The sequence below is a fragment of the Crassostrea angulata genome, chromosome 1 (genome assembly GCF_025612915.1).
Source record: "Crassostrea angulata isolate pt1a10 chromosome 1, ASM2561291v2, whole genome shotgun sequence".
NCBI lineage: Eukaryota > Metazoa > Mollusca > Bivalvia > Ostreida > Ostreidae > Magallana > Magallana angulata.
The window spans coordinates 55,181,003-55,208,804 of record NC_069111.1 but is presented as its reverse complement, the minus strand read 5'-3'; the positions used below and the strand labels follow the sequence as shown (position 1 = coordinate 55,208,804).

General features: G+C 34.9%; 1 protein-coding gene and 1 pseudogene across 5 annotated transcripts; one reads left to right on the top strand and one right to left on the bottom strand.

The window, feature by feature from the left end:
* Positions 1 to 759: 759 nt before the first annotated feature.
* LOC128162727 (MYG1 exonuclease-like) lies at positions 760 to 7,161 on the bottom strand. 5 transcript variants are annotated; one of them, XM_052826045.1, is made up of 9 exons: positions 7,012 to 7,151; positions 6,659 to 6,755; positions 6,401 to 6,569; positions 5,985 to 6,080; positions 5,538 to 5,768; positions 4,486 to 4,564; positions 3,915 to 4,037; positions 2,041 to 2,222; positions 760 to 1,066 (listed from the first exon to the last, which is right to left on the bottom strand). In XM_052826045.1, exons 2-9 carry the CDS (start codon positions 6,717 to 6,719, stop codon positions 892 to 894), a joined length of 1,116 nt encoding a protein of 371 aa, XP_052682005.1. In that variant the 5' UTR covers positions 6,720 to 6,755; positions 7,012 to 7,151; the 3' UTR covers positions 760 to 891. The 5 variants fall into 5 exon arrangements, with proteins under 5 accessions (XP_052682005.1, XP_052682035.1, XP_052682016.1 ...); XM_052826075.1 differs by having other exon boundaries at positions 6,675 to 6,755; positions 7,012 to 7,071; XM_052826056.1 differs by having other exon boundaries at positions 7,035 to 7,070.
* Positions 7,115 to 27,087, top strand: LOC128162726 (uncharacterized; annotated as a pseudogene).
* Positions 27,088 to 27,802: the final 715 nt, after the last annotated feature.

Genomic DNA, 27,802 nt, shown 5'->3' with positions numbered 1-27,802 from the left:
AAATGAGTCTGAAAAAAATATCTTTTTGAGAAGATTTTTGAAAAATACCAATGTATTTTCAATCATTCTTTATCATCTTCCCTTGAAACAGGGCATTACTCTTCATTTTAACAAACTTGAATCCTCTTCACCCAACAATACTTAGTGCCTAGTTTGGTTGAAATTAGCCTAGTGTTTCTAGAGAAGAAGTCGAAAATATAATTTTTTTTATTAAAACAAGACACAAGTGTTCTGATCAATGTAGGGAAACTGAACCAGCTTATGCAGGACTTAATCATCAAATCTGACCAAAAACTTTTCTTCCAAAATACTACTATTTTCTTGCATTAATACAATTGAACTTTAATTCCTTAGATAATATCTCAAATACCACATATATTTTTAAATAAATCAGAATTCCCATGCACTGTTTCTTTGGCTGATACATGTATACGTTTTCCACCTTTGCATCTCAAATCCTTGTATATTTTGATGATTATGCTTACTAGTAGTCATATTGAGTTTGAGAAAATAAGGTTTAAGTGTATTTCTGCTAGCAAACATTGGTTGTTTAAAGATACTTAACTTAAAACAAACCTTAATCTTTTGCTTTGTAAGTACAGAAATCAGTGTAACATTTGCTAAGTACTCATCTTAACAATACATTAAGCTTTTGCAACAAAACATATCTGAAGAAAACAAAACTGATGCTCATTATAAGTAAAACTGGACATACCATAATAAGTAAAACTGGACATACCATTCATAATAACAAACAGATTAACCAACTTTGATAGTTATTTTTTATTTTCATGAGATTCAGCTATGGCAGTGACTTGATACAAATACAATGCAATAGATGAAACAACCTGAGCACAATTGCAATGGAGTAACTGTCTTTGATGTTGAACACTAGGTCTTTTTTTCTGCCATCTTCAGACTTTTCTTTGCCATCTCTAGAGCACCCTCATAAGTGTGATTCCCACCAATAAAACCGCCCGCATGAACAAAGATACATCCCTCAATCCCAGACTTCTCTGTAAGGACATCATCTCTCAGGCCTCGCCAGTCCTCTGGCAACGACAGTCTGTACACATAAATACATGTATATACATATGTACACAAACAGCCAATAAACATAAATATTTTATATTCATGAATGTCCAGCCTCTAATCCCATATACCGTGGAATCATTTTTAATTGTGGGGGTCATGATCAATATTCATGGGTAGCCAAATTTTTCTTGGTTCGTGGGGACGTAATTTCGTTGGTAGCAAGTTTTATTTTGTAAAAAAATATTAAACATATGCTTGCAAATATGTATATATATACGTTCGTGAGAATGTAAATTCGTGGGCAAAGGTTACCCACAAAAGCCACAAACATTTGTCACCTACCAACAATGATTCCACAGTTCATTACTTAGGGGTAAAAAAAAACTACTCTTTAAAGAGGCAAGGTCACCATTTTGGTCAAAAATTATTTTTCCAATTTTACTGTTTACAATGCTTCAGTAACGCATTGTTAATAAACAGTCAAAATTTTAGTGTCATTCGTTGAGTTATAAGGGAGTTACAGTGCTTACAGTTCTTTGCTATGTAAACAAAGCTTAATTTTGTTTGAGGTGAAAATTCCAGTTTTAGATCTAAAATGTATGTATATAATGTTAGGAACTGTCTATTTATGCTTAAAATGAATAAGAAAATAGGCAAATCAGCTTGAAAATGATTTTTTATTGGTATATTGAACAAATATAAACAAAAACAGGGCACAAGCCTTGTTTACATGTCAAAGACTTGTGAGTCCTGTATCTTTCTTATAACTCTACGACTGACTCTCAAATGTCATTTGATCATTAGAAATGCATTCCTAAAGCTTTGTAAATAATAAAATCAGAAAAATAGAATTTGACCATTCCCCTTTAAAGTCATTAGTAAGATTATTGTGACTCTTTACCTTGTATGACAAAAGGAAGAACAAATTTAGATGTAGCATAATGCTAATATGGATAGGAAACAAACTCATTTCAAATTAAATTGTACCACTTTTGATAAGCTTACCTGTTTGAAAAAGACACTAGAGATTCTGGCACACACTGTATCCTCCATTTGTTAGCTTGGTCTGTGTATAGGACGTATTTGATTGGTGGGTTGATATCAAGCTCCGCCTCCAAGTTAAACAGGTGGTCCTTCCAGGGACAGCCCCCCGTTTTAAACACCACTATCTCCCCACTAGGGTCTACCTGTACAAACCAAAGAAATATAATCCGAAACTCCTCCCTCATTGGTAATTGATTGGATATTTTGTTGTGCTCTGGTTGGTTAAAGATATGTGGTAAGTGTGTGACAATGACTAAAACAATTTTGCAGGTACCCATTGTTCTTAATACATGTATCAAAAAAATTCACAATTGTTATTGTGAACATTAAGGTGGCTCTATACACCCACAGTTTATTCCAATTTTCAATAGAAGACCACAAAACATATACTTATCAAATATTAAAATGATGATAGGGATACTATAGGTATTTTTAAAGAATTTTCAAATGTTTTTTCGTGTTTTTGTAAATTAATTTTTAAAAAGTTAACTATTAACAAATTGAGAGAATTTTTTTGGTCATATGATGGATATTTCATTCGGACACCTAAAAATAAATATAATACTTCTTAACATTCAAAAATTTTATTATTGCAATTTTTTTTAGTACATGTATTTCCCCAAAACAGAATTTTTCATATTTTTTCTTACTCTGTTGACAAATCATCTGAAAAAGCTGCTTGATGTTATAAGAAAATGTATTTTAATAACTGTGACATAAAAAATTTGAATAAAATCATTGCAAATAAACACAAAAAATATTTTAAATTTTATTTGGTATGAAAGTTCCTCAGGTAAGAGTTATCGTTCGGAAGTCCCAAGGCCCGAACATCTTGGGGACTTTTCATTTCTGAGTTATAGAAAATTTTCTAAATATCATGATGGAATGATAGATACATACATATTTCATTATAGGCCTATATAAGTGAATTTATTCGCTTTAATGCAAAACTAAGTCAAATAAATAAAGGGGAAAATTAACTAATAGGATTTATGTATCCCAACCTGAGAGAAATTCAAAGCCACTTTCCCATCCCCTTATGATGGTTAGGAACATCTGTCAATATTAATGTGGATTAAAGTATATTATAATTAAAATACTTTCCCAGGTTTAGAATTTTCTTTCACAGTATTCAACCCAAAAATAAGTTTTAGAAAATTTTGGAAAGTTAAAAATTTTATTGTCCTCAACAGGATTCGAACTCATGACCTACAGGTTTGTAGTGAACCCACTAACCCACTGAGCTAAGCTGTAAGATATCGAAGATTGGAAAGAAACTATTTAAAAAATTAAACTTGATTTAATTGTTTTATACTATAAATAATACGTCACAATGTGAAGGTGTCACATTACTTGTAAGTAATGATTTTTCCAATAAACAAATTAAATCTAAGACTATTCATTTAACAATTTTTTTAAAAGAGCGGTCCACATACAATTCGCCTCAGTTTAAATCAGCCAGTACCGGAATTGCATGCTTCCAGATTTACTTTTTTGCGTACCTGCGTCATCAAAAAGTGGTGTATAGAGCCACCTCAAGACTTGCAATATCAACAATAAGGAATATCAAAAAAAAAAATTCCCTGAAAATATTTTTAAAAATATGTGAGAAAGCAACATGTGTTTTATAAAAACAATTTCTACACCAGTAAATCAGCTGATTAGTTATCACAAGAGTTTATCAACCTCAAAGTACCCACAGTTACATGTATATGTATTATCTTTTTCTGAATTTAACCGCATCAAAAAAATAATGATTGCATTTTCTCACAAGGTAAAGCAGTCTTAATACAAATAATATAATCATCAATGAATACAACTTGAGAATTGTTTACCTCTGTTCTCCCTTTGACGGCTTCTTCCACTAGCTCTCTAGCTGGTAACCACGACTTCTTGTAATACAAGACCTTGTCCAGAAACTCAGCTCCCACCATCTTCATGGCTTTCAGAAAACCAGCCTATAAAACAGAACCAATTTGCTGGACATAGTACTTTGTTAATATTTAAGATTTTTTTATGAGTTGCAAATTTAGCAAACAAAGAAACAAACATTTATTCTTTTTACATGCCCTTGTTATTTTCATAATTAAAGAAAAACAGTTGTTCACAATAACTGATATTATTTCTGTGTGTTTAATTATTTACAATATTAAAACAATCTCAAAATAAGCAACAAAAATAGATACATGTATTAACGGAAACACCTGATATAAATACATAGTACATGTACTATATTAAAGCAAATAAACAATCTATATTTTGGCAATGAAATTTACTTTATAAAAATGAAATTCATATCGCACTGTGCTGCACAGAAAAATTGTTTGTCCTCATAGATGGGATACAAATATTGTAAAGAAGTAGTTCTCTTTTCATATTAATGTTTTGTGCACTATGGCTTCTTACCATTTCATCAGCATTTGGTTCGTTCCACAGAGGATTGAAGTGACTGACCCGGCTGCTAATGTTTGTGGATATCTGGTACCTGTATCAAAATCAAGAACACATACATTCATTACCTACTCTGATCGTACATATACATGTCATATATATAATGTCTACTGCTGCTAGAGTAAATCAAAAAGAGTTTGTTAGACTATTTAAATAATGTTGATTCCTTATCAAATGCTAGAATATTTAATTGTGTAAAATTGCGAGAATCAACCCTCGCAGATTTCAAAGTTGAAACTCTCGCTTTTATATCTCAGATAGTTTGAACTTAAAAAAAAATAACAAAAATATTGGTGCTCACGATTTTATATTATCACAATTTGATTCAAAACAGCGGAATCACAGAATTAAGCACTCGCATACAATAAGGAATTTACAGAAATACAGGAAATTTGATTCAGATTTTATATTCTCACAATTTGATTCAAAACAGCGGAATCGCAGAATGAAGCACCCACATAAAATAAGGAATTTACAGAAATACATGAAATATACTGTTCAATCTATTTCCTAACTTACTTTTGAAAAAATGAAAAGTTTAACTGTAACAATAGTTTCAATTATTTACTTCTCCACCGAATAAAAGCCTTCACACGGCAAGAAGATGGTACCTTGAAAATACAGTAAAACTTTGTTATCTCAAACAAGATGGGACAGTTGGACTGTTTAAAAACTTTGAGATATCCTAGTATCCGAGATATCAAGAGTAAAATACTTTAAAAATAAGTGGTTGGGACTTACAAATCACTTTGACATATCCATTGAATTGGAGATATCAGAGTTCAAGATATTAAACTTCAATTGTACAATGTACTCATATGATGTCATATACATCATATACATACAATACAGAAGACCTTGATAAATAAGTGGTGTACATGCAGGTGTGTATATATTTCAAGGCTATTCGGTGTCACTAACCAATGCTAATTTGAGTTCAGACATGATTCAAAAATATTTTCACTTTAATTTATTTAATGAAAGGCTGGAGAGGATAATAGAATCACCTGGGTTCCCCGTCGTATTGATTAATTCCGTTGTCAATAGCATCAATCTCCTCCACGAAGTTCTCGTACACTTTGTCGTACACGACATCTGTTATTGGGTCTTCAACTGGAAGCTCTAGGATCTTACTCACGATCTCCCGCCCAAAGTGACAGTACACCAGCCCTGCACTGCTCAGCTTTGTTGTCCATTTCTTGGGCGGATTGACTGTGCTCATTGACTCGTTAAATGTCCTGAAATATTTCACATTATGCCAACTCAATAAAAAAAAAAATTTGAACGCCTTAGGAGTTTCTAATACCTTTAACAAAATGAATATCAATTATTCATATTCAATAAGACTAGCTAGTAGCTAAATAAATTTCATTCATTACATAAAGACAAATTTTGAGCCTCAACTAGTGTTCCATAAACAAGAATTGCAATTTAACTGTCCAGCATAACTCTACCTTTGGTGATGGTCAAATCTATTTTTGGCTGGGTTATACACTCCCCCAACATCCACCACCACATCACATGTGTCCAGGACTGCTGGGTCTCTAGTCCTGATAAAAACAAAGAAAGGAGTGAAGGTGTCAGACATGTTTAAAACTTATACCTTCCATCGTGAATCAATACACAGTACCATAATTATGAGTTACCATACTGTATCTGTACCTAAAAAAGCAATGTCCCCATTTAGTTATCTCATTATCAAATTAATGTGGTATAGTCAGGTATATGGCATTTCTACTAGCTCTGGCTAGTGAGTGAACCCTTTAGATCCATATTGGTAGAGTGTTGGATTTGCTTGCCACAGGACCCAGGTTCAAACCCCAACAGAGGCAATATTTGTCTCTTACATTACAATAATAATCTGGTATACCTGATAACTTCAGCATCAGCATACTTTGGAAGCTGTCTCAGCATGAAGCATGCCAGAATCTCGTCACAGTGAAAGGAGCCATTGTGTGTCCCTATCTTCATGCTGTCTATAAGTCTAGGTTTCTTGTTCGGAGATTGGTCCTCGCTCATGAATGCTTGGGCTGTGTTCACTGTATCAAACAAGGGGTGTCAGTACATTATAGTTTCACTTTGTGACCAATCAAATAAAAGATGCTCATATTCATACAACATTCCCAACCTTTCCTGGCAATTACCAATGTATAAAAGGATAACTTTGTATTCCTTGCCACTAAGTACATCTGATGGTTCACTTTTAACTTTATAACGATGACATCCTAATAATAAAATCCACAGACATTTGTAAAAATAAAATTTAATCAATAAATTGCTAAGGAATTCAAATGAACAGCATTACAGCATGTTCATAAACACTGTGAAAGTGAAAGTACACTGGACCGGTGTTAACACGAGGTACGTGACTGACATAAATCTACATCAAATTTAAAATTTCTATGTACTATATATGTAATAAATAATAAAAGATATACATTTATTTCTAGACGACTTATCATTGATATTATCAAACGTTACCTAAGCCCGACTAAAATCCTCACCGTCTGGAGACAAAGCAGTGTAGGAACAAACCACAGTTTCCGGGTTATTGGTCCGCCGGTGGTTTTAACTATTAGTGCAAATTTTATGATAATGGCAGTTGTCGCAGATGCAGCTACTCCGAGTTTGCTATAAAATAAGCAAGAAGAGGTAACTTACAATTTCAATCATAGAAAGAATAAGCCAACTGATATTTATGCAATACATAAGCTAACGTTTGTCGTTTATTTCGAGGTATTTATCCGGATATTTGATGAATTTCTCAATGGCGCACTGCGCTATGACGTCACGCCTTTGTGTTTCCTGCAAAGTGCTCGCGTCCATATTTTTTTTTACAGTTTTCATATAGATGCCGATTCAAAATTTTCCTTAGAAATAAAAGTCTGTTTTCATGCAGAAGAAATATTTGAAATTTTATGCTTACCAACTCAAAATTTGTATATGTTTTCCAGCTTTTATTGTTTTATCGTATTTGAATATATTAAAGTTAAAATCTTACTCTGTCAGACTAAATATATATCATATTGATATACGTTATAGAATTGTATTATAGTCATCATTTACAAATTTTTATTTATGGTACCAGGTCCAGCACAATCTCCTGATTAAGAGTCATTGAAAAAAGCTATATAGCTTAAAAAAGCAGTGCAGAATAGCTTGATAATGCTATTTATGTGCAGTTTTCCCACAAAAATGTAAATTATCAGATATATACAAAATATTGCAAGTTAACTACTAATCATATTTATACCATCGATCATACATGTTAACCTTCAGTTATGAAAAATTGGTAGATTTTGAACTCAAAAGCGGTAGCATTGCACGCGGCGTGCAGCAGTTTCAATTTTCATGTGAAGCTAATGGCTACAATAAGGAATATGAAGGAATGCAATAAATGAAACAATAACACTATTATCACATATCATTATTGCAAAGCAAGATTTATTTGTGTTCATTGGTGTAGGATTTTGTAGCTAGTTTTGCTTTTCTTAGAGTGGTCTTTTCTGGAATTGATTCAAAACAACTTTTGTTATTATTTAACTTGGTGGCCAAAATTGAAGAAATAGTGTCATTTGATAGTTCAGATCTGAAACTTGTCTGTGTTTTTTTCAAATGAGAAAACACCCTTTCACATTCTGCATTTGAGTTGGGAATAGTCATGGCCACTGTTATAATAAAACAAAGTTTGGGGTCAAAAAGCGGTAGACTGCCGCGGAAATTGGTGGAGTTAACATGTATGCTATGGACCATTAAAACTGATTAAAGAGCAATCCTAATTGAAATTAGTGCTGCTTTTGAACATTTCTAAGCAAAAAATATATTTCCATTGTTTGGGTAGCTGTCCACAAACTTGTGTGCACTAAGACATGGATACATATCTCTTTATTGTGCTGAATGATTACCAATCAATTATCTTGTTTACCATATCTGACCTTCTTTATATTTCATGCAAGAAGTAACTGTGAGGTCATGAATCATTGTTTACAGAACAGTTTAAAGTTGAAAACTATCACCACACTTAAGTGCGATTTTATGTACATGCTAAAAAAAAATACACATTTAAGAAAAATGTATGACAAAAAAACTTAATCAAGCTATTCTAAAAAGCTTTGTTAAGCTATAATGATAGCTTTTCAAGCTATATACCTAAATAAAGAGACTGTGCTGGACCTGAGTACACTGTCAGGTCCAGTACAATCCCAAGATTTAGCCATTTGTAAGCAACATTGCTTGAATTACCAGAACTGTTCTTCTTTGTTTAATATTTCATTAGGTAATTGAAGCTTTGTAGCTATATCTAGTGATTGTACTGGACCTGTCACTGTCATGTGGGGCAAATCCCTTTCTCCCTCAAAGTAAATAAAATTGATAAATGCAATGAAAGTACTAACAAACAATGCAACAGATATATATACTTGTACATGTAAGTTCAGTGTATATGTATGTCCATGAAGTACATGTAATAATATGCCTTGAGTAATGTATAGCTTGAAGCAATCTTTAAACAGCATGTTTTATAGTCGTGTATTATCGGTGTATGTAAGAGATATTTATTAATTCAGCCGGTCAGGAGTTATGTTATTTTTTTTCCTTCTAAAAAAAATTTTTTTTCACAAATATTTTTTGAATTGCAGGTTTGAGTTTGTCATCTCTTGTAAACAAAATCACAAATTATAGTGTTGAAATTGGAAAATCAACAGAAAAATGAATCCACAAAACTACCACAAAGTTTACATGAACCATGTTCATTCGAGCACTCTTCTGTCCCAGTTGTCCACCATGTGGAAGAGCCAAACTCTGTGTGATGCCATGATAAAAACTGGAGCTGTGACAACAAGAGTAAGTGACGTGATAATGTTAACTGGAAGTATCACTCCATCGCCATTACAGGGCTCGACATTAACGCTTGTCCGCTTGTCCGGTACCAGTTAAAAAAATATACGGACAAGTTAATATTGCTTGCCACTTATCCGACTGGATTTTTATGTAAAGAAGTCTCCAACATTTTAAAAAGTAAAGAAAGTTTTGTGATAAGTTTATCTGTAGTCCCGTTATAAGTTTATCGATTAGTTATTTTGAATTTGATCCCGACTTCAAATTGAATCAATTGAGTTACTCTTGATCGGGATTGAAGTTCACTAATTACAAACAACTTTCAATATTGATCTGTAAAGATGTGGATCTTAGTTCTTACACAGTACCAAACACACATGTTATCAAAAAGAAAGGAAGAATAGGTAGCAAAGATAAACTTAAAAGGATTATGGAAAGAAATGTAATTTATATTAGGTTTCATTCATCATTGAAAGACTATGATGACTTTTTATGTTTAGTTTAAAAAACATGAGAAATCAATTTAAAAGTTACATGTATTTTAAAATTTAAAATGTCTTGTAATTTGCCATGACAAAGCTACAGCTGACAAATCATGTTTAATGTTATATGGAACCAATACATTTAGGAAAGACACTTTAAGTTTCCATTTAAGAAGTCAGGTTATTAATTATGGCAAGAATAATCGATAAATGACTTTATTTTAGTAATACAGAACTGAAGTTTTCAAGTTGACAATATTTGATCTTTAATACTGAAAAAATTTTGGACAAGTGAAGTTGAAGATCGGACAAGTAAATATCTTGGTCACTTGTCTGAATGGACAAGTAGGAAAAAAAGTTAATGTAGAGCCCTGCATTATTTTATGTCATATGTTTTGCTTAGTTTTGTCATAAAAAATTTATTGGTTTCTTTTTGCACTATAACTTTGGCATCATTGACGAAATTCCATAACAGATGAATTTTATACTATTGATTTGGTTTGTTGAGAATTATTTTGATGCAAAAAAACCAGGTTTTGAAAAGATAATGAAATATATCTGGTTCAATGTGGAATAAAATGATTGTTTGCAAGTAAACATATGAATATTTAGAATAGAGAGATTATATATTCTTAATAACTTTAATTGATGACCACTGTCTAAAATCTGAAAAGATGGAACTCAACGTTGCTTAATTCCATAGCTTTTGTATAATCATGTACATGTATATTTTCAGGCTCATAGAGTAGTCCTTGTGGCAGCCTGCCCTATGTTACAGACTATGGAGAACGCTACATCTGGGTCTCACCTGGAGGTCCGGCTAGCCTCAGATATCAGTCAGGAGTCTGTCAACACATTTCTACAGTATCTTTACGAAGGCTACATGATTCTAACTGAAGAAAACTGCAGCGAAGTGGAAAAAATTGCAAGGCTACTGCAGGTGGACAGCATTACAAAGTGTTGTGCTGACTTTAACAAAACTATCAATAAATCAGCAGGCGCTCAGTTCCGGTACAGCTTTCAGGACCAGACAGACTTTAAACACATGAGAGTTTCAGACCTGTTCAAAAAGCAGGAGAGATCTACAAAGAGAAGCAATGAAATGCATCGACCCCTCAGTCCCAGTGTAAAAAGACAGAGGATACACACTTCATCAAGTCCAAAAATCCACGATACAAGCAGTATGGCGGAGAGCTATGGTGCCACTGCAGATCCATGGGACAGAGTTCCAAGGCTGGGGTCAGGATTTCAGGGTCCAGGAGTAGTTGATATCAGAGAAGATGGATTTGAATTGGTACAGACAGAGCCTCCTAAAAAAGATTCCAGTGGCAGTGTTCAGGAGCCAGTCAAAGTCCAGACCAGTGTGTCTCTCTCTGTGTCTAGTCAGCATAATCATTCGTCAGATTTACGGGTGGTGAATGTCTTAGGTGACCCGGGACCCCCAGCTCCTGACCGGGCGGGTAAGTCTTCACAGGCAGCTCCCTCATCCTCTGGTGCATCGAGTCGTGATCCCATCACTGTCAGTCCGCTCACCTTCCAAGACTCCCCATCCTCATCTTCATCATCAGTGGACATCAGCCGCAGCATGGGGCTACATGACAAAACGCCTCACAAAAAAGATGCCGATAAATCAACCCATCCCAAGGTACACATACCAGACTACTCAGAGCAGCAGTTCAGCAGTGAGATGATGAATTCCAGCTCCATGCCTCGCAGCAGTGAGGACTCTAGCTCCTCTTATAGGGCCCCATATCCAGTTGCCATGACACAGATACCAAGGCAACCAGCTCCGAAACCATTTGCTAGTGGAAGTGCTTCTCAGTCCTTGCCAGTCTTTCCAGAAACTCTCTGTTCTCCATCCTCACAGAAGTCTCAGTCCACCCCTAGAGAAAGCATTGAAAGACCACCATCCATTGGCAGGGGTGGAGAATCTGGGTGAGTCAAGTCTTCATGTTTTACTCTGTCGTTTTTGCTTATTTTTTGTTTAAATGCTTTAATTCTTTATCCAAGGCCTTTAATTGTAACTGACTCTCAATACCACTTTTATGAATAATAACTAATCTTATCATTTCATTTATGTTTCTACCTCCAGTAGAGAAAAAGGTGATGAGCAGCCAGATTTAAGTATTGTCAAAATAGAGACAGCCACCGAGAGAGACATGAGCAATCTTGAAATGTACATGGGAGGGGAGGAGTCATTTGGTAGTCATGGGCATCCACCAATCAGGACTGAGGAGGATGACCCTGGTCCTGACTACAGTGTAGAGGAGCCCCCCACAGACTGGCAGAGAGAGGACGCGTCCAATGAGGGCAGCAATGTGAGCGGGATGGACAGCAGCGGCAACTGGTACATGGGACAGATGAAAGGTAAGGACAAAATTTCTGGGTGTCAATGGTGGAGAATTCACACAGGTCACATTGGAATGTCAGGAGGAATTGTAAATATTTAAGGGAAGAAATGCAATAACTGCCCTCAACCAATTTAATGTTATAACTTTGGGATGGTATGCAAGAAATTTAATTTGTTTTCAAAGCTGCACAAAAATTAAGATAGAAAAATAACAACTTGATATTAAAAAAAAATCTCACATTGTTAAAAAATTCAGGTTTGGGTCGCTTTCCATCAGTTTGTCAAAGACGGAAAAAACTTTTAAAAAGTTGGCTCGTCAGTTGAAAAATTTAGTGGATTTTGGCAATGAATTGTTAAAAAGAAACCAACTGCTGATGTCAAATGGAGAAACAATGAAAAATGTGGGGGAAATGAATTTGTAGTTTAAAAAGCCTGACATTTGGTGACTTCTGTGAATTCTCTTTGTAAAACTCTTATGTAGGTGTACAAGCATTAAATCTAATGTAAGACTTGTTAAAAATAAAGTAATAAATGGGTAACCAGAATCACTGATAAACACTACATGCATAATCTAAATTCCTTACCTGTAGAAAAATTTGGGGGAGATTTTGTAAGAAAAATTACATCTGTGTAAAGATATTTAAGAAATCAACCTTAAAAAAAACCATAACAGGGCATGTACAATTACATCATGAGTTTTACAAAATAAAATTTTATAATGTGCTCTAGAATTGAGAAAATTTTGTGAAATATACCAAAAAAATCTAATAGATTTTCTGTCACTTGTAATTGAAATATTATTTGGAAAGACTCACCTTTTCTCAATTCACTAAAGACCACTACAAGCTCAATTTTGCTAACATTATTATTATTACAAAGAAAGTTGTATTAAATTTGAATAAAGGTAGATAATGATCAAACTGTGATGCGTGCCTTAAAGGTAAATTGTTTGAAAAGTGTAAAAATCAATCAATTGAAGCAAAGTTTGAATATTTGAAAAATTATTATATATAACATGGATAAGTTAAAGCAATATTCCATAGAGTTGATCACTGTCTGCCATTGATTTGAATTTCTGAAGGGACACATGCTTCAAGTATCCGTCACTCTAACCTGTAGATATTTTTTTCTGAGAACTGTAAGAGATGTTTTACACGGGATTTTCTATTAAACATGTGACAGATACTAGCAGAACTCCCTACAGATTGTTAACTTTTTGTGTTTGTGTACATGTAAGCATCTTCTTGGTCACTAAGTGAAGTGAATCACAGGTGTATGAAAACTAGCCTCAGAATACTGTATCGGCTTATTAGAACATAACTGAGAGATTTATAAATAGTGAAGTACATGCTAAGTTCCCATGAAGATGTTTACATGGATGTTTGTTGATCATTCTTCACCATCCATTGCTCTTCCCAGTCTCTGTCTGCTTTGGTTTTATCTTTTATTTTTATAAGTTTCATTAACTTTGGTTTGCTAGGCTGGCAATAGAATCTGGTTAGGTTCAGGTCTTGATTTCTGTCAGGAGTAATGGTTCTTTACTTGATGAGGATATAATGCAAGATAAGTTAGCATTGGGTATGGTTTCTAAAATCTTGATTTAGTAGTAGGTTGTGCAGGCATTTAAGGAAACTTCCTAGTGTGTTCATGCTTTATTGTGGATATGGTGAGGAATATATTCTTTGGTTCTTGAAGACAAAAGTTAAGATTTGCTGATTTTGAATGCTACCAGTTCTGAAGTTAGTCAAGTGTGGTATTGTGCTGTTTTGATGGTATTTTTGTGTCTGTGTAAGGAGTTCATAATAGAATTCTTTTGGAGAGAAAATCTGTTACCACAGAAAAAGATCCTGTGAATCTTGTTGCAAACAGAATATCCTATAGGCTAGGGAATAAGGAACCAACCCATTGACACATAAGAGTAAAATATCTGGGAATAGCATTGGATATGGTCCTGAAACAGAAACCGCAAGTGCATCTTGCACAAGATCTTCTATTGAAAATGGAAACAGTATCATCAGAGCAGGAGGATAAACAATCGTTGCATAAACATAAAATCGCGAAATTTTTATAACCTTTACTGGAAGACAAAAGAAGCTGTGCAGCTGTTCAAAGGTAGGTTTTCTTTATATGTTTTGTGCTGTATATGTTTGTACTTTGATAATGTTGTTGTGGTTGTAATAGATAAAGAGTAGGTGATTGTGAAATAAGTTTAAAACCATATGGAAGTAGGAAAACTTCATTCATGTACAATATTTTTTAAACAATCAAGCTCCCATATTTTGACACCAAGTGCTGAGGATCAGTTTTGATCTTATTTTGATGGTGTAATTTTCTCTATTCCTTCTTTGTCATTTGGTATTTTCTGACAAGATTGATTCTTTTTCGTTATATGGAGATGAATTCAGTTGGAAACTTTTTTCTCTTTTACCTTACTTGCATACCATCTTATCAAAAATGGCTTTCAGGTAAAAAAAATTTATAAGCATTTACTTAATATGAAGTTTTGTTTGAATGTAAGTCTCTTTCGTTAATGAAAACAATGTAGCATCTTTATCTAATGGATGCCACCAAATTCACTTTTCTTAGAGTAGAGGTAAATCTGCAAGGAAAGCCCATGAGGAATGGACATTTACAAATATCATATTTACATGGATTAAAATTAGCATCTCGTTTCTACAAGAACCCCTTTAATGTCCAAAAATGACACCACCACCCCATTTCATGAATATAAAACTAAACATTAATAAATGGCTCTACTTCTATTATGCTGAGATGAAAATCTGACTGAATATTCAATTAATAAAATTTTGATTATTCTATATTTTTTTCTTGATCTCAGAGTGGTCAACAGTTTATCATTTTCTTAGCACCCTAGATGCAAGATAGTGATGTTTGGTAAGAAAAATAAAACTTATTGAAACAGAAGTGATACGATTATACAATTTTTTTATATGATTCTTAATCTAACAATACGATAATTTCTCATTTCCTATATATTCAATAAAGATCATTTGAGCAGAAAAATATCAAGACCTTTAATTTTAAAAAAAGAGAAAAAACAAAAAAAATTAAAATAAAAATGATGAAGAAGACGTGCTCTTTTTGGTTGAGAAGTGGAATGCACTTGTGTCATCACCTTGGGTAAGTAAAGTCTTCAACCAAACTGCACACCATATTTTTGTAATAAAAAAGCACATTGATTAGTTTCTTTGCAAGTTTCATGAAACTTTTTTATACGTTGAATTTTATCTTACGTTCTGTTAGAAGCAGAAAATAATACAATGTTCGTTATCCTCTGGTGTTTTTTAATATGTGTAAATAAGTGTTTGTTATTAGTACACAAAAACTTTTAGACTAATTAACCTGAATATTCAGAATTATCAAAGGCTACCTCTTTAGTGTAGTAAACAGTCAAATCTATATTCATTATCAAAGTTAACTGGGAAAAATTAACAAACACAGTAGCTCAATTCTATGTATTGACATAGGCCACAGTAGTTCAAAGAATAATTTGGTTAAAGGTACTACCTTCTTAAAATATATGTCTAAAGAGGATGTTTCCTTGGCAGTGCACTTATTTAGTTTGTTTCAAATCATAGTGAAATGTTTGTGTTGGATATAATATTAGCCCTTTGTAATGTTAGTAGATTGGCACTTTCAGTCGTAGTGGTTCAAAAAATGGAGTTTTTTATCCTCTTTTTCATTAAAAGAGATAACAGTAAAGGAACAAAATTTGGATGGTGCTGAAAGTGTACAAAATGTATTTCTTTTATAATCATTTGATTCAGTGAAAAAAGTGTTTGTTAATCACGTAGTTTTTTAAACATTTTTTTTATAGTTTCAGACGAACGGATAAAATGGACAGCTTTTGAGTTGGAAGAAGTCCGAACATATTTTGCAAGTTATTTTGATGGAACAGCGCAGCGCCGTTGTCCTGGTATCCAGGAATGTCAGGAAGCTATATTGCTTAGTAGATTACGTAATGGAACCTTACATCGACGAAAATGGGCATCCATCAAAAAGAAAGTGTCTTACCTGATGCACTCTGTGCAGAAGTAAACACCAGATAATAGATCTTAAGTTGGCAAGATGTGGCATTCTGCGCAGACGTGAACACAAGATAATAGATCTTAAATGGGCAGGATGTGACATTCTGTGCAGAGGTGAACAACAGCTGATGATAGATCTTAAATAGGCAGGATGTGACATTTTCTAGTTTCTTTTGAACCCAAGTGATATTTTGGCTGTTTTCATGATTTGTATGTAAGAATTATTCCTTAATTCACTATGTGGATCATATAGATGGTTCTCTTATGTCTGATGACACCAAACATTAGTGATTATTTTTATTAAGAAGGACCTTGCATCTTTTGATATATAAAGTTTATACAGTTTTCCTGTTTAAAACCACTGTGTAATGAGTTTGGGGTTACTTTTGTATTTGAAGGGAAAAGTTGCATTGTCTGTGTTTATCAACGCTGTGTAATGAATTGTAATGTAATTGATAGAAAAAAGGTGGAGAATTTTCCTTCTTTCATTCTTAAGACTACATTTAAGTCAGATGGGGGTGGTAAATTGAGTTCAATTAATTGTTCAATCTTTTTTACCTTTAGTTTTGATTTTCATTTGCTCTCTTTCTTGGTTGTGTGTTCTTGTGTTTATCTCTTGTGTATCATCTTGATATCATGCCGATTGTTTTCCTCTAAAGAAGGAGCCTCTGATCTCTTTACCAGGTAAAGGCAAGTCTCACAAGGAACCTGCGCCAGATGATCAGCCATTGCCAAGTCCAAGCTCTGCTAACAAAGTACCAGTCTCGAGACAACAGGAAACATTTTCATGTGTGTTCTGCTCCACAACCTGCAACAATCGAGAAAACTTGAAAAGACATGTAGAAATTAATCATAACAATCCTTTTGAAACATACCTCCATTATTGTGAATATTGTGGCAGGGGATTCAAGTCCAAGGAAGGGTTTGTGCTGCACACGAGAATGTTCCACACAGAGACGGAGAAATTTCCCCAGTGTCAGATCTGTGGGAAGCGCTTCCACTGTGCTTCCTCATATAAAACGCACATGTATAGTCACTCTGGACAGAAAAGATATAAATGTCTAAAGTGTCACAAGTCTTACAAGAATAAAGTAACATGGACAAAGCATGTCTGTCGGAGATAGAAATTAAGAAGTAAATGAAATGGGCACAGTGTCTTAATTTGTCATGAATTGTTTCTCTCATATTTGCATGTTGTTTTGTTGTCTCTTTAAGAATGACAAATATCATTCTTTGAATTTGCTAAGATTCTCATTTATGATGCGTTTTTGAGGTTGAAATAAACATTTTAGTATTGATATTTGTTTACTCGTATTTTATCGTCATTGAACTCAGACAGGGACTGTTGGATGCCAGTAAATGATCGCAAAACTAACCAATTGATATACGTTTATTCACAATATTTCACAGAACACGCAAGTTTACAAGTCAGTTCACAACTGAATTTTAATTTCTTCTAGGTTCGGTGCAATTGGTTTCAGACGTTTCTCAATTCCACGCCCTTCAACATCAACAATACCTTTCTGCCTCTGTTGGATTTGACGAATATCGTAATCGAAAAATCCTGTCTGGCAAGAACCCACGTCAGTGCAATTCATGCGGAAAGTTTTTCGGCTCGCATTCGAGTTTGCATCGTCACAAACAAATGTACCATTCTAATAAAGAACTGCCTCAGTGTAACATTTGTGGGAAACGGTTTTCCAGTTTATCCAATCTTGGAGTCCACAAAATATCTCATACCAATGCCCGACCGTTTAAGTGTAACCAGTGTTCAAAGACTTACAAATATAAACATGATTTGAAAAATCATCGATGTAAAGTTTTAGAGCAGACTATGTGACCAATGTACTGAAGTATAAATGAAGAAACCTGCAAAATGTTTTATTTTTATTCAGAGTATCAGGTTACTAAAGGCATTTTTTTACATGATATTTGGCAGCTGCAAATGAAATTATTCTAGGAGCCTTTGTCAATATGTTTGAAGCAAATAATCGGTTGTCCGGTAATCCGCTTCAGAAGTTATTTCCTTTGTTTGATGTTTTGGGAGTTTTAGTTGATCTCTCCTCCCCAGTTGTCGTTAGTAAAGGTGTTTGTACTAAGACATACAATAATACTAAACGGTCCTTTAATTGCTTGTAGGTCAAGCAAATGAAGGCTTTGAGGACTTGGATATGCATGTTTCACCAAGTAAAGGTTTGACCTCTGCAGATCAGGATGATAGCCTTTGGGAGTCAGGTGAACCGACGTACCAAAATGAGAGGGTTATCGTCAGTAGCATATACAGCCATCCCTGTCGCCTCTGTCATGAATCGTTTGGTTCTTCTTCAAGCCTTTGGCGACATAAGAGATTAAGACATTCCGAGAAGAAATTGCCGCAGTGTCGGTTCTGTGATAAGAAATTCACAGATTTGCATAATTTGAAAACTCACGAGATTTCACATACCAACGAAAGGCAGTACGTCTGTGTCTCATGCAACAAAGCTTACAAGTATAAACAGGATTTAAAGAACCATAGGTGTAAAAATATGGAGCAACCCCTCTAACGAATGTACCGTATGAAAAAAACTAAGAAGATGACATGTCATCCTTATTCATACTAATATCTAAACTTCAACAGAAGAAACCCATGTGTGTTTGGTTTCAGACAATAAAAATGCAATTATTTTCAAGTTATTTTTTGTCATATGATTTATGAACCAATTTTAGGAACTACACTTTCAAAATACATCCTTGCGTATATAATGCTTCAACACTAATTTGTTGTAGCTAAGCTTTTAATCATCATTTAAGACATGATAGACATGCATGTATGTAACGCTTAGCCAAGGTTTGGCTCTAACATTTGAAAATTATTCATAAGTGACCAGTAGTACGAAAATAAGATGCTTGTTGTCTGTAGGACGTAATTAAAATCATACAGGATCTGCTTTGGCACTGCATTTGATTCTGAGGCGATGCACAAGATCAACAAAATGTCGATATACGGTACTAGTTAACTGGATTTCATAGTCTACAAAAAATCATACCACCAGGACCACCAACATAATAACACTGGCACCAAAGTTCCCGGAATTACAGTGGGTTTAAAGTAGTTGCGTGTGGAATGCTTGTCGGACAACTTATCCTAAAAATACGTCATTTTATGTAGTTTTGGGGTAACTTTGAAATAGTACCAGTAACACACACGTTGATACAGTGACGATTTGAATTTTGTTAATCTTTATCCCAATATAAACGAATTGTTAAGAACTGTGAAATATTAAACATTTGTGAAATATTTTACGTTATATCAAATGGAATCCGTTAAACTATTCTTAAAATTGGATTACCTGGTGTATAATTAACTTATGTTTTTCCTTTGAAGAAGTGTTCATGTATTCTTTTTTCACGAAGTTCATACTTATGGAAGTTTTTTGGTACCGTATCATTTGATTTATCATATTCTTAACAATGGATGGTGTTGAATGTGATCTATACAATGTAAATTCTGGTTCGCATTTTGGAGGTTTTTTTCTAACTTCAAAAACTCAATTGGGTATTTTTCATTTAAGGATATAAGTTTCCACCAAGGCAACAAGTAAACGTCGAATGCGGGCATCTGTCATTGTTTGATAGGAGAGGAAGTGAAATGAAGCAGAGTGTCAGTTGGTGTTCTTCGTGTTCCAAACAGTTTTCATGTGCCTCTAGTCTGAGGCGTCATCGGGATATTTTCCATACGGATAAGGAACTGCCGTCGTGTACAATTTGTGGAAAGAAATTTCCTACGTCATATAGTTTGGCAATTCATATACGGTCACACACAAACATTCGACAATTTGTATGTCCTATGTGCCAAAAAAGTTACAAACATAAAAAAGATCTTCAAAGGCATAGGTCTTATACATGTGACGCTACAGTTTCTGAGAAATAATGTATATTTTGTTTTAATGTGCCCTTTTTTGTAATTGGTGTGTTTGATTTTTTAATTTTGCTTATTTGTTCGGATCAAAAAGGTACAGAAATGACATTTTCTATAATAAATATGTTATAATTCCGATTTTGCTGTTGTTTTAGTAGAAATTAGATATTAATGGCCACAGTGTATTAGAGAACCAAAGACGCTACAGCTTGATTTTTTTCTATATTTAGATGAGAAAACACATGGATTACAGTTACAAAATCAAAGAATGTTCTCGGTTCCTACATATTCCTTGATGCAGCAATCGTTTCTAAGGCAGATGCAAGTCAATGGGGAGAGACATAACTGTGACGTTTGCGAGAAATCATTTAGTTCAGTTTATAGTCTTGGTCGCCATAAACAAATGTTTCACGTGCAAGGAAAAACAAACTGTTGCAGGGAATGTGGAAAATCGTTTTTTAACTCCTATCTGCTGAAAAGACACTTGTTATCGCACTCATCTGACAGACCATTTATATGCCCAGTTTGTGGGAAAACATACAAATACAAGCATGATCTTAAGAACCACTGCCTTGCTCACGCCAACTGAGGACATCCTGCGTGTTGTGTTATTAATTTTTGTAAAACTCCTGATCATTTTGTTAGTGACCGCAAGAAGTGTTTTTTCTATGCTTGATTCTTGCTAAAATGTGGTGGCTTTGGATGGTTAGTTTTATCTTACTGACAATGAGATTCATTGAACTCTCCAGGACTTCCTAACAAAAAAGTTTTTTACTTTTAGGGAATGTCAGTTCTGCCGCAAAAGTTGGCGAGTTCCTTGGGACAGGTTTAAAGAGGACGATGAAGTGTTCCCAGAGGGGAACCATGTACTTTGAAGAGTGCAAATTTTGTGGAAAGGGTTTTCAGTCTCGATACGGCTATGAATCCCATATCAAGGTGTACCACTCTGACACGCAATCTCTACAAAAGTGTAATATTTGCGGAAAACCGTTTGTGAATCGCGCCAATCTGTTAGTACATTTGGCGTCACACACGAACAATCGACCGTTCAAATGTGAGGTGTGTCAAAACACTTACAAGCTGAAACATCATCTGAAAGGTCATAGGTGTTCTGGTATGAAGAAATAGAAGGATCGACATGGAGTGATCGAATATTACATTTCGAGTGTACGTTGTTTTGATCTGTTCTTAATAAAAAGAAAATTCATCGGGTTTAATTTTTTTGTTGGAAAACATCCAGTTTGGAAAAAAAAGTTGATAACCCCATTTAGAAAACTTGGTTCTTTATTGAGGCGGAATTGTATTGAATCGTGTGGTTATTTCCAAATTAAAAATAGAATTGCTAATTTGACCCAATTTGTGTTCAAGTTATGATTTTCTTCTTGTAGGGACGACAATGGTATTGACCAAAAACTCTCCAAAGGCAAGAGTTGGTATAGAGAGTTCTCAGTTGTTGCCCATTAATCCAGATTTCCGGTCGCCGTTTTGTTCTGTTGATCCGCTGGATGTTTCTATTGTAAAGAGTTGTGAACAGTGTGGAAGACAGTTTCGATCTACGCAAGGCTATCGACGACATATTCAAATGTACCATTCGGACAGACAGTTTCCACAGTGTAAACTTTGTGGAAAGCATTTTGCAAGTCCACATAATTTAAAGATCCATCACGCCTCACATACAAATTTGAGGCCCTACAAGTGCGAGATATGTCAGAATACTTATAAATTAAAACATCACCTGAAAGATCACAAGTGTATTGGAAAGACTAAGCCACCTCAAGAGAATTAATACTCGCATATAAATGAAGACAATAATAGCTTAGTAGTGATTCGCCTTATGTTGTTAGCAATTTACTAGGTAGTGTGTTCGTTGAGATTCTCGGCTTCAAATAAATTTAAAATAACTTCATGTTTGTTTTTTTCTTATTACACAATTAGAAACAGATTAAATTTGCAAAATGAAAATATTTGGGTTAAGCTAATTTTTATTTTGTTTACTAATGGTGGAGGTCGCGTAATTTAACGGTTACATCAGGGTTAATACGAATCCATCAAGATCTTTTATTCTTGCAATTGTAGAGAAAGATACTACATCATCAAAAGGGCCTTTGGAATTTTTGCAGAACGTATTCGGAAGACCAAGGCCACCCTTTCAAGGATCAGAGACTATGAATAAACCAAAGTCAACACTCACCGGTTACGATATAAATGGAGACCCTCGATTACAAAGCCAACAAATAAAACACTTTTATCGCCCGATAAACCCTTCCATGTTTAGCCCGACATTACCATTTAGATCTCCAAGACCCCGGGCACCTAGACCAGAAATAGTTGCACGAAGTCACGAGGACTTCGAGGCTATGGAAAAAGCAGGACTGAAGCATAGGCTTGTGCACATATTAGATGGCAAGGATACAAGGAATTGTAAGATGTGCGAATCGATGGGAGTTCGAACTGGGACACGGATTGTTCGGTCGTATTACATGTGTGAAGCATGTGGGGTTCCTTTGTGTAGGCCGCAAAGAAGAGACTGTTTTATACAGTATCATAGTATGGTGGGCTACTTTGGACCTTTAGAAGACATTGGGAATAATGCGCCATAGCTATACTTTAACTCACTATGATAAACCTATTATTTAATTTGATTGATTTTTCCCATCTGTAAATACGTTTTGTTTTGTTTACTTAGAATTGCGTATTTTTTTGTGATTTCTATAAAACGATTTTGATAAGTCAAAAGTGTTCATTGTTTATTATAAAGCCAGAAACATAAGTAGCTGTAAGGGTGTGACTTGTGAATTTACATCTTTTAAAACTTTGGATCCATAAAATCATGAAGTATAAAGATATGTTCATAATAATTAAACAATAAACTATGAATTCCTAAGGAATGAGGAAAACATCATATACCGTATAATAGAGAGATTCATCATGGTTGGTTACTGTTTTGTTTGGTTTTTGTTTTCATTGCTATTAGTTGTTTCAAGTTGGTTAATATAATCTGGAAGTGTGAGTCCTTTAGTTGAAAAACCAAATAACACTGATACGAAGCAAATTCTAAGGGAATCTTTTCATGTTTCAGTTCAGAGACACTTTAGAAAAAGGAGTGCAGTCGTCCTTCCTATGAATATGGATGGGGAAACCACTAACCATCGTCTTGTGCTCAACCCAGGGAATGTAAAACGGAATTGTGTTTACTGCAGACAAATGGGTTTTCGCTTTGCTTGTGGAAATTCTAAAACGTCTTACTATCGTTGTGAGGAATGTCAGGTTTCACTCTGTAGGATATCTGTGAGTGATTGTTTCTATCGATGGCACGAAAATCTGAAAAACTCCACACCATGCTCTACTGATTGATGTATAGACAGTCTCTAGTAGGTACTTTTGTTAAGCTTCTGGTGGACAGCGTGCTCAGTATCCAAGGAATGACTTCCCTCTCTCTCTCCCTTTTCTTTGTTCCTGTGTAATATTGATGGACAAACTAATGGAATGGGTAATACATTTCTTTTGATATTTCAGTCGGAGAATTGCACCCAAACCATCCCAAGGATACGGTTAAACGAGCAGTCGTAGCGTCCGTCGTGCAGACTTTGCCAGATGGCGTTATCCGATACCATAATTTTGAACCTGGATATAGTAAAAAGATGTGTATCGTCTGTAGGGAAACAGGTGCTCGTTTTGCATGTGGAAAAGTTCGATCTTCGAACTACCGATGTGACGAGTGCCAGTTGGCTTTCTGTCGCGTTAGCGTCAGTGATTGTTTTTATCAGTGGCATAAAAGACTAGATGGGATTGACCTTTCCACTATGTCAAGTGTTCAGTTGAAGTGACGATGATTTTTTGCCCTTTTACAGAATTCTGTGCGCTCACGTCATAAATATCATAAAAGAAATGTTCGCATGTGTTGTAAGCTAAGCGCAGGCAACTTTGGTGTTCTGAGGAAGTCTTATCAGACTATGAAGACTTAAACAATTTTAGAAAATTGGATAATCAATGTACCTTGAATGTGATTTTATATAAAAATACTAAAATGCTTTCACTTTTCAGTACCTACAAATGTCGACGCTTACCCTAGAGGAAGGCAGAGACAGTCGAAATTCGAAGCAATAAAAGAAGTCACAAACGAAAATACGTTGGTTTACCATCAACTCGTTCCTCACCCAGGTTATATGAAAAAGACTTGCGCCTACTGTCGAGATCATGGTATTCGCTTTGCGTCAGGGTGTCCCAAGACATCTTACTACCGCTGTGACCTATGCCAGGTGGCGCTCTGTAGACCATCAGTTAGTGACTGCTTTGTTAATTGGCATAAGGAAAGAAAAGAGGGGAAATTTTATATACCGCCATTCTAGATGTGTCGCGGTGTCCAGAATGCAATCGCAGGGACTACCTTTTTTCAAGAAAGATTATCCCATGGTCCAATTGATTTAATACTTGTTTTCATATTTTCAATTTTGTTTGTTTCATGTCATATGGCATCTTCATAATGAAAGTTTTCGAATGTGAATATTTTGTTTGATTCTACTATATGCTTCCAATATTTTAGAGATTTTTAAAAATATGTTGAAGCAAGTAGGTTTCATGAACATTACAAGCTGTTTAATGGTGTGTATGAACTGCTTTCTTTCACATCCCTCCATCCCTCCATAATGATTTGTATTTCTTGTTGATTGTTTAGGACATTTTTGATACATAGAATTATATAACTTTTCAAGGGATATAGTCAATTTGATATTGTTTGATACATTTCAGCATTGATTTTGAATATAACGCGTTGTAGATAAATCCACATTAGACGTATCATGCTCCACTACTTGTATAAATATTACTTCTTTGGTCTTGTTAATGTTTATGTATTAAATCGTGTATTCACGTTGATGTTACTTTTAGAAAACGATTATTTTCTCTACTCTACATATGTGAATAGTGTATTGTATCTTTATATTCAATTTGCAATAAAAAAAATCAATCTGAAAAGGGTTTTGTTTATAAAGCGACTTCAATTCAGTGGGGAAGTTTGTCTAAGGTACATTTGAGGTTGAACTATGCGGTTGGGATTTTCCTTGTCTATATAAGTTAAAAGATTTTCCGGTTGACATGCCTTGAATAAACGATCGACACATGGTCATTTATGTGGTCACCTACAATATGCTGACTTCGCTCGGTTTCATTTTCTTCTGTTAGTTAATTAGGAGAAGTAATAAACATTATTTTGTCACAGAATTTAAAAGAAGGACCAATCACCGAAAATCACTAAACGTCATTCCTCTCTTTGTAGCGATGTTTCCTTTCGGTGTTGTAAACCGACAGCTAGGATCATTTGCTCTGGGCTACAGATTTCCCAGAACCCGAACAACCTGTGGCAGTACCCGGTCTCGCCCTCCAGTCGCATTAGTTGAAGGAGAGAACAACCCTTCTCTAACTCTGATACAGAGTAAAGAGGGGAGGTACATGCTGTTCACGAAGGAGGAGTCGGAAGAACCTGTTAAGCATTTCTTGGTGGCCAATACAGGATACTCTCTACGTGTTTGTCAGTATTGTAAGCTGAAAGGTGATAAATTCGCCAACGGGAACACAAGACAGACGTACTACAAGTGCGATGCCTGTGGGGTACATCTCTGTAGACCGCAGATAAGAGACTGCTTTGTGAATTACCACCAGTTAAAATTTGCGAACAATTCATAAATGTAAGCATACGGGTGATAGAAGACAAAAATATTTTGAAATCATTTTTCTCAATTCTCAAGTGAGTAAAATTTGAAATAATGGACAATACAGTAGTGATAGCTGGATGTTTTTCCTGATGCATTGACTTGTCTTGGACATTTTACTATGTGATGTTCTGTAATTGTTATTGCTGTTTAGTTCATTGCAGATGTATGTAATAAATCTTTAAGCTGTGTCATCTTTTTGGTTTCTTTCACAAGTCAGAAATTGTGTGAATCTATTCCAACATTTTTTGGAATTTCGAATATTTTGGTATCAAGTTAACTGAGCTTGCATGGTTATTGTGATGCTTAATGTTTTAATCAATTTCGAACATGTGCGTATCTAAATTTAGAAGGTCGATCGGTCTTCATTCATTTTGGCGTAGCCTTAAGTAGCTTGAGATGTTGCCTAGTTTTTAAGGGCAGCAAGGTGTATTGTATCAGCATCATGTTATCGTCAGAGTGATGAATATTAACTACCCAGAAACTATTTTCCATTTCCTTTAGGTAAAGTCCAAAGATTAGACAGAAAAGTCCAAAGGTTAGACAAACGAATGGCAGAACCAGCTGCTATGAAAAGGGGAGTTATTGAGGCGCCAGTGCTTAATACTGTCACTACAAACTTAGAAGGCCAGTGTGAACTGTACACGATGGAGGGAGGGAGATTGATAAGGCATACCCTCAAGTCAATGCCTGCAAGGAAAGTGTGTGCCTACTGCAAATTCACGGGGGAAAGATTCGCCAATGGAAACATTAAACAGACCTTTTATCACTGCGAAACGTGCAATGTGCCTCTCTGCAGGTTCCAATCGCGCGAGTGTTTCCTCGTTTATCACAAGCTGAAGTTTCAGGGAACCTCTTAGGGTTTTTATTTTTCATTTTAACCTTTGGATGTTTATTGCCCATGTAGGTTTTGAATTCAAAGTTGTATAAATTCATATCAGTGGTTTAGCTTACGCAAAACAATGCCTGGTTGTTTTCTGTTCTTCTTCCTTTCTTTATTTTTCTGTCGTTCACACGTGCTGATGTTGTAACACTGTTAATTTGCCTCCATCTCTGTTCACTTGTTTAACCTTTTGACTGATTTTTTACATCTATAGGCAAGAAGGAAACTGCTTCCCCGGAATCGCCAGCTCCAGAAAGCGCCGTTCTCCACATCCTGTCCACAATGCTTTCTGAAGGAGATCCGGAGTTAGTGAGAGTAGATCGTATCGGGAACCATATGTTATCGCCCATAGCATTTCGTATGCAGAGGCCGTGCGCATACTGTAAAAAGAGAAATGGACGATTTCGAGGCGGACAGGTGCGCCGGTCTTATTATGAGTGTAGCATTTGCCAGGTGCCACTCTGCCGGCCTCAAAGCAAACCTTGCTTTCTTAAGTATCACGAGGACCTGGTCAGTAAAATGCACCGCAAGTGATTGAGAGTTCATACTGTACGGTCTGCTTTAATTTCACCATACGTATGTCCAGACTTGTTGTCAGGAAATTACAAACTACTATATTAAGCTAATGTGGTATTATCGTTCGTTGACTAGATATTTAGAAAACATTGAATGTACAAAGCTTAGATTTAGCATTGTTTTGCGTTTAGTAAATATTAAATATAGGAAATATTTGTTTTAATTTAGATGTATGTTCGAATAATAAAGATGAAAAAGTATCCGGTTTTTCTCGTTATCTTTGCAATTGAAAAATTATAAATATGTATCTTTGATATGAAGGCTTAATGACTATCGTTGACCTTCCAACCATCGTTGAACCATCGGCATTGTGACTGCAGTCCAATGTAATTATATAGTTTCAAGTAATGTAAAACTTGTTTAAGTGACGTCTAGCAGTTTTATGCACCATTTCGCTATTTAGAATAATAATGTTACGGTGTTTGCCCCTGTCAGTAAGATATGTGTTGTCCGTTCAAAATAACAAAACAAAACTTTGTTAAAAGGAACA

Coding starts and splice junctions, on each gene's coding strand:
- LOC128162727 (XM_052826045.1), bottom strand. CDS start 6,719: ATGTACTTAGTGGCAAGGAATACAAAGTTATCCTTTTATACATTGGTA. Junction 4,565..5,537: donor CAATACGACGGGGAACCCAG/GTGATTCTATTA, acceptor ATTTTGATACAG/GTACCAGATATCCACAAACA. Junction 1,067..2,040: donor CTAGTGTCTTTTTCAAACAG/GTAAGCTTATCA, acceptor TTATGTGTACAG/ACTGTCGTTGCCAGAGGACT.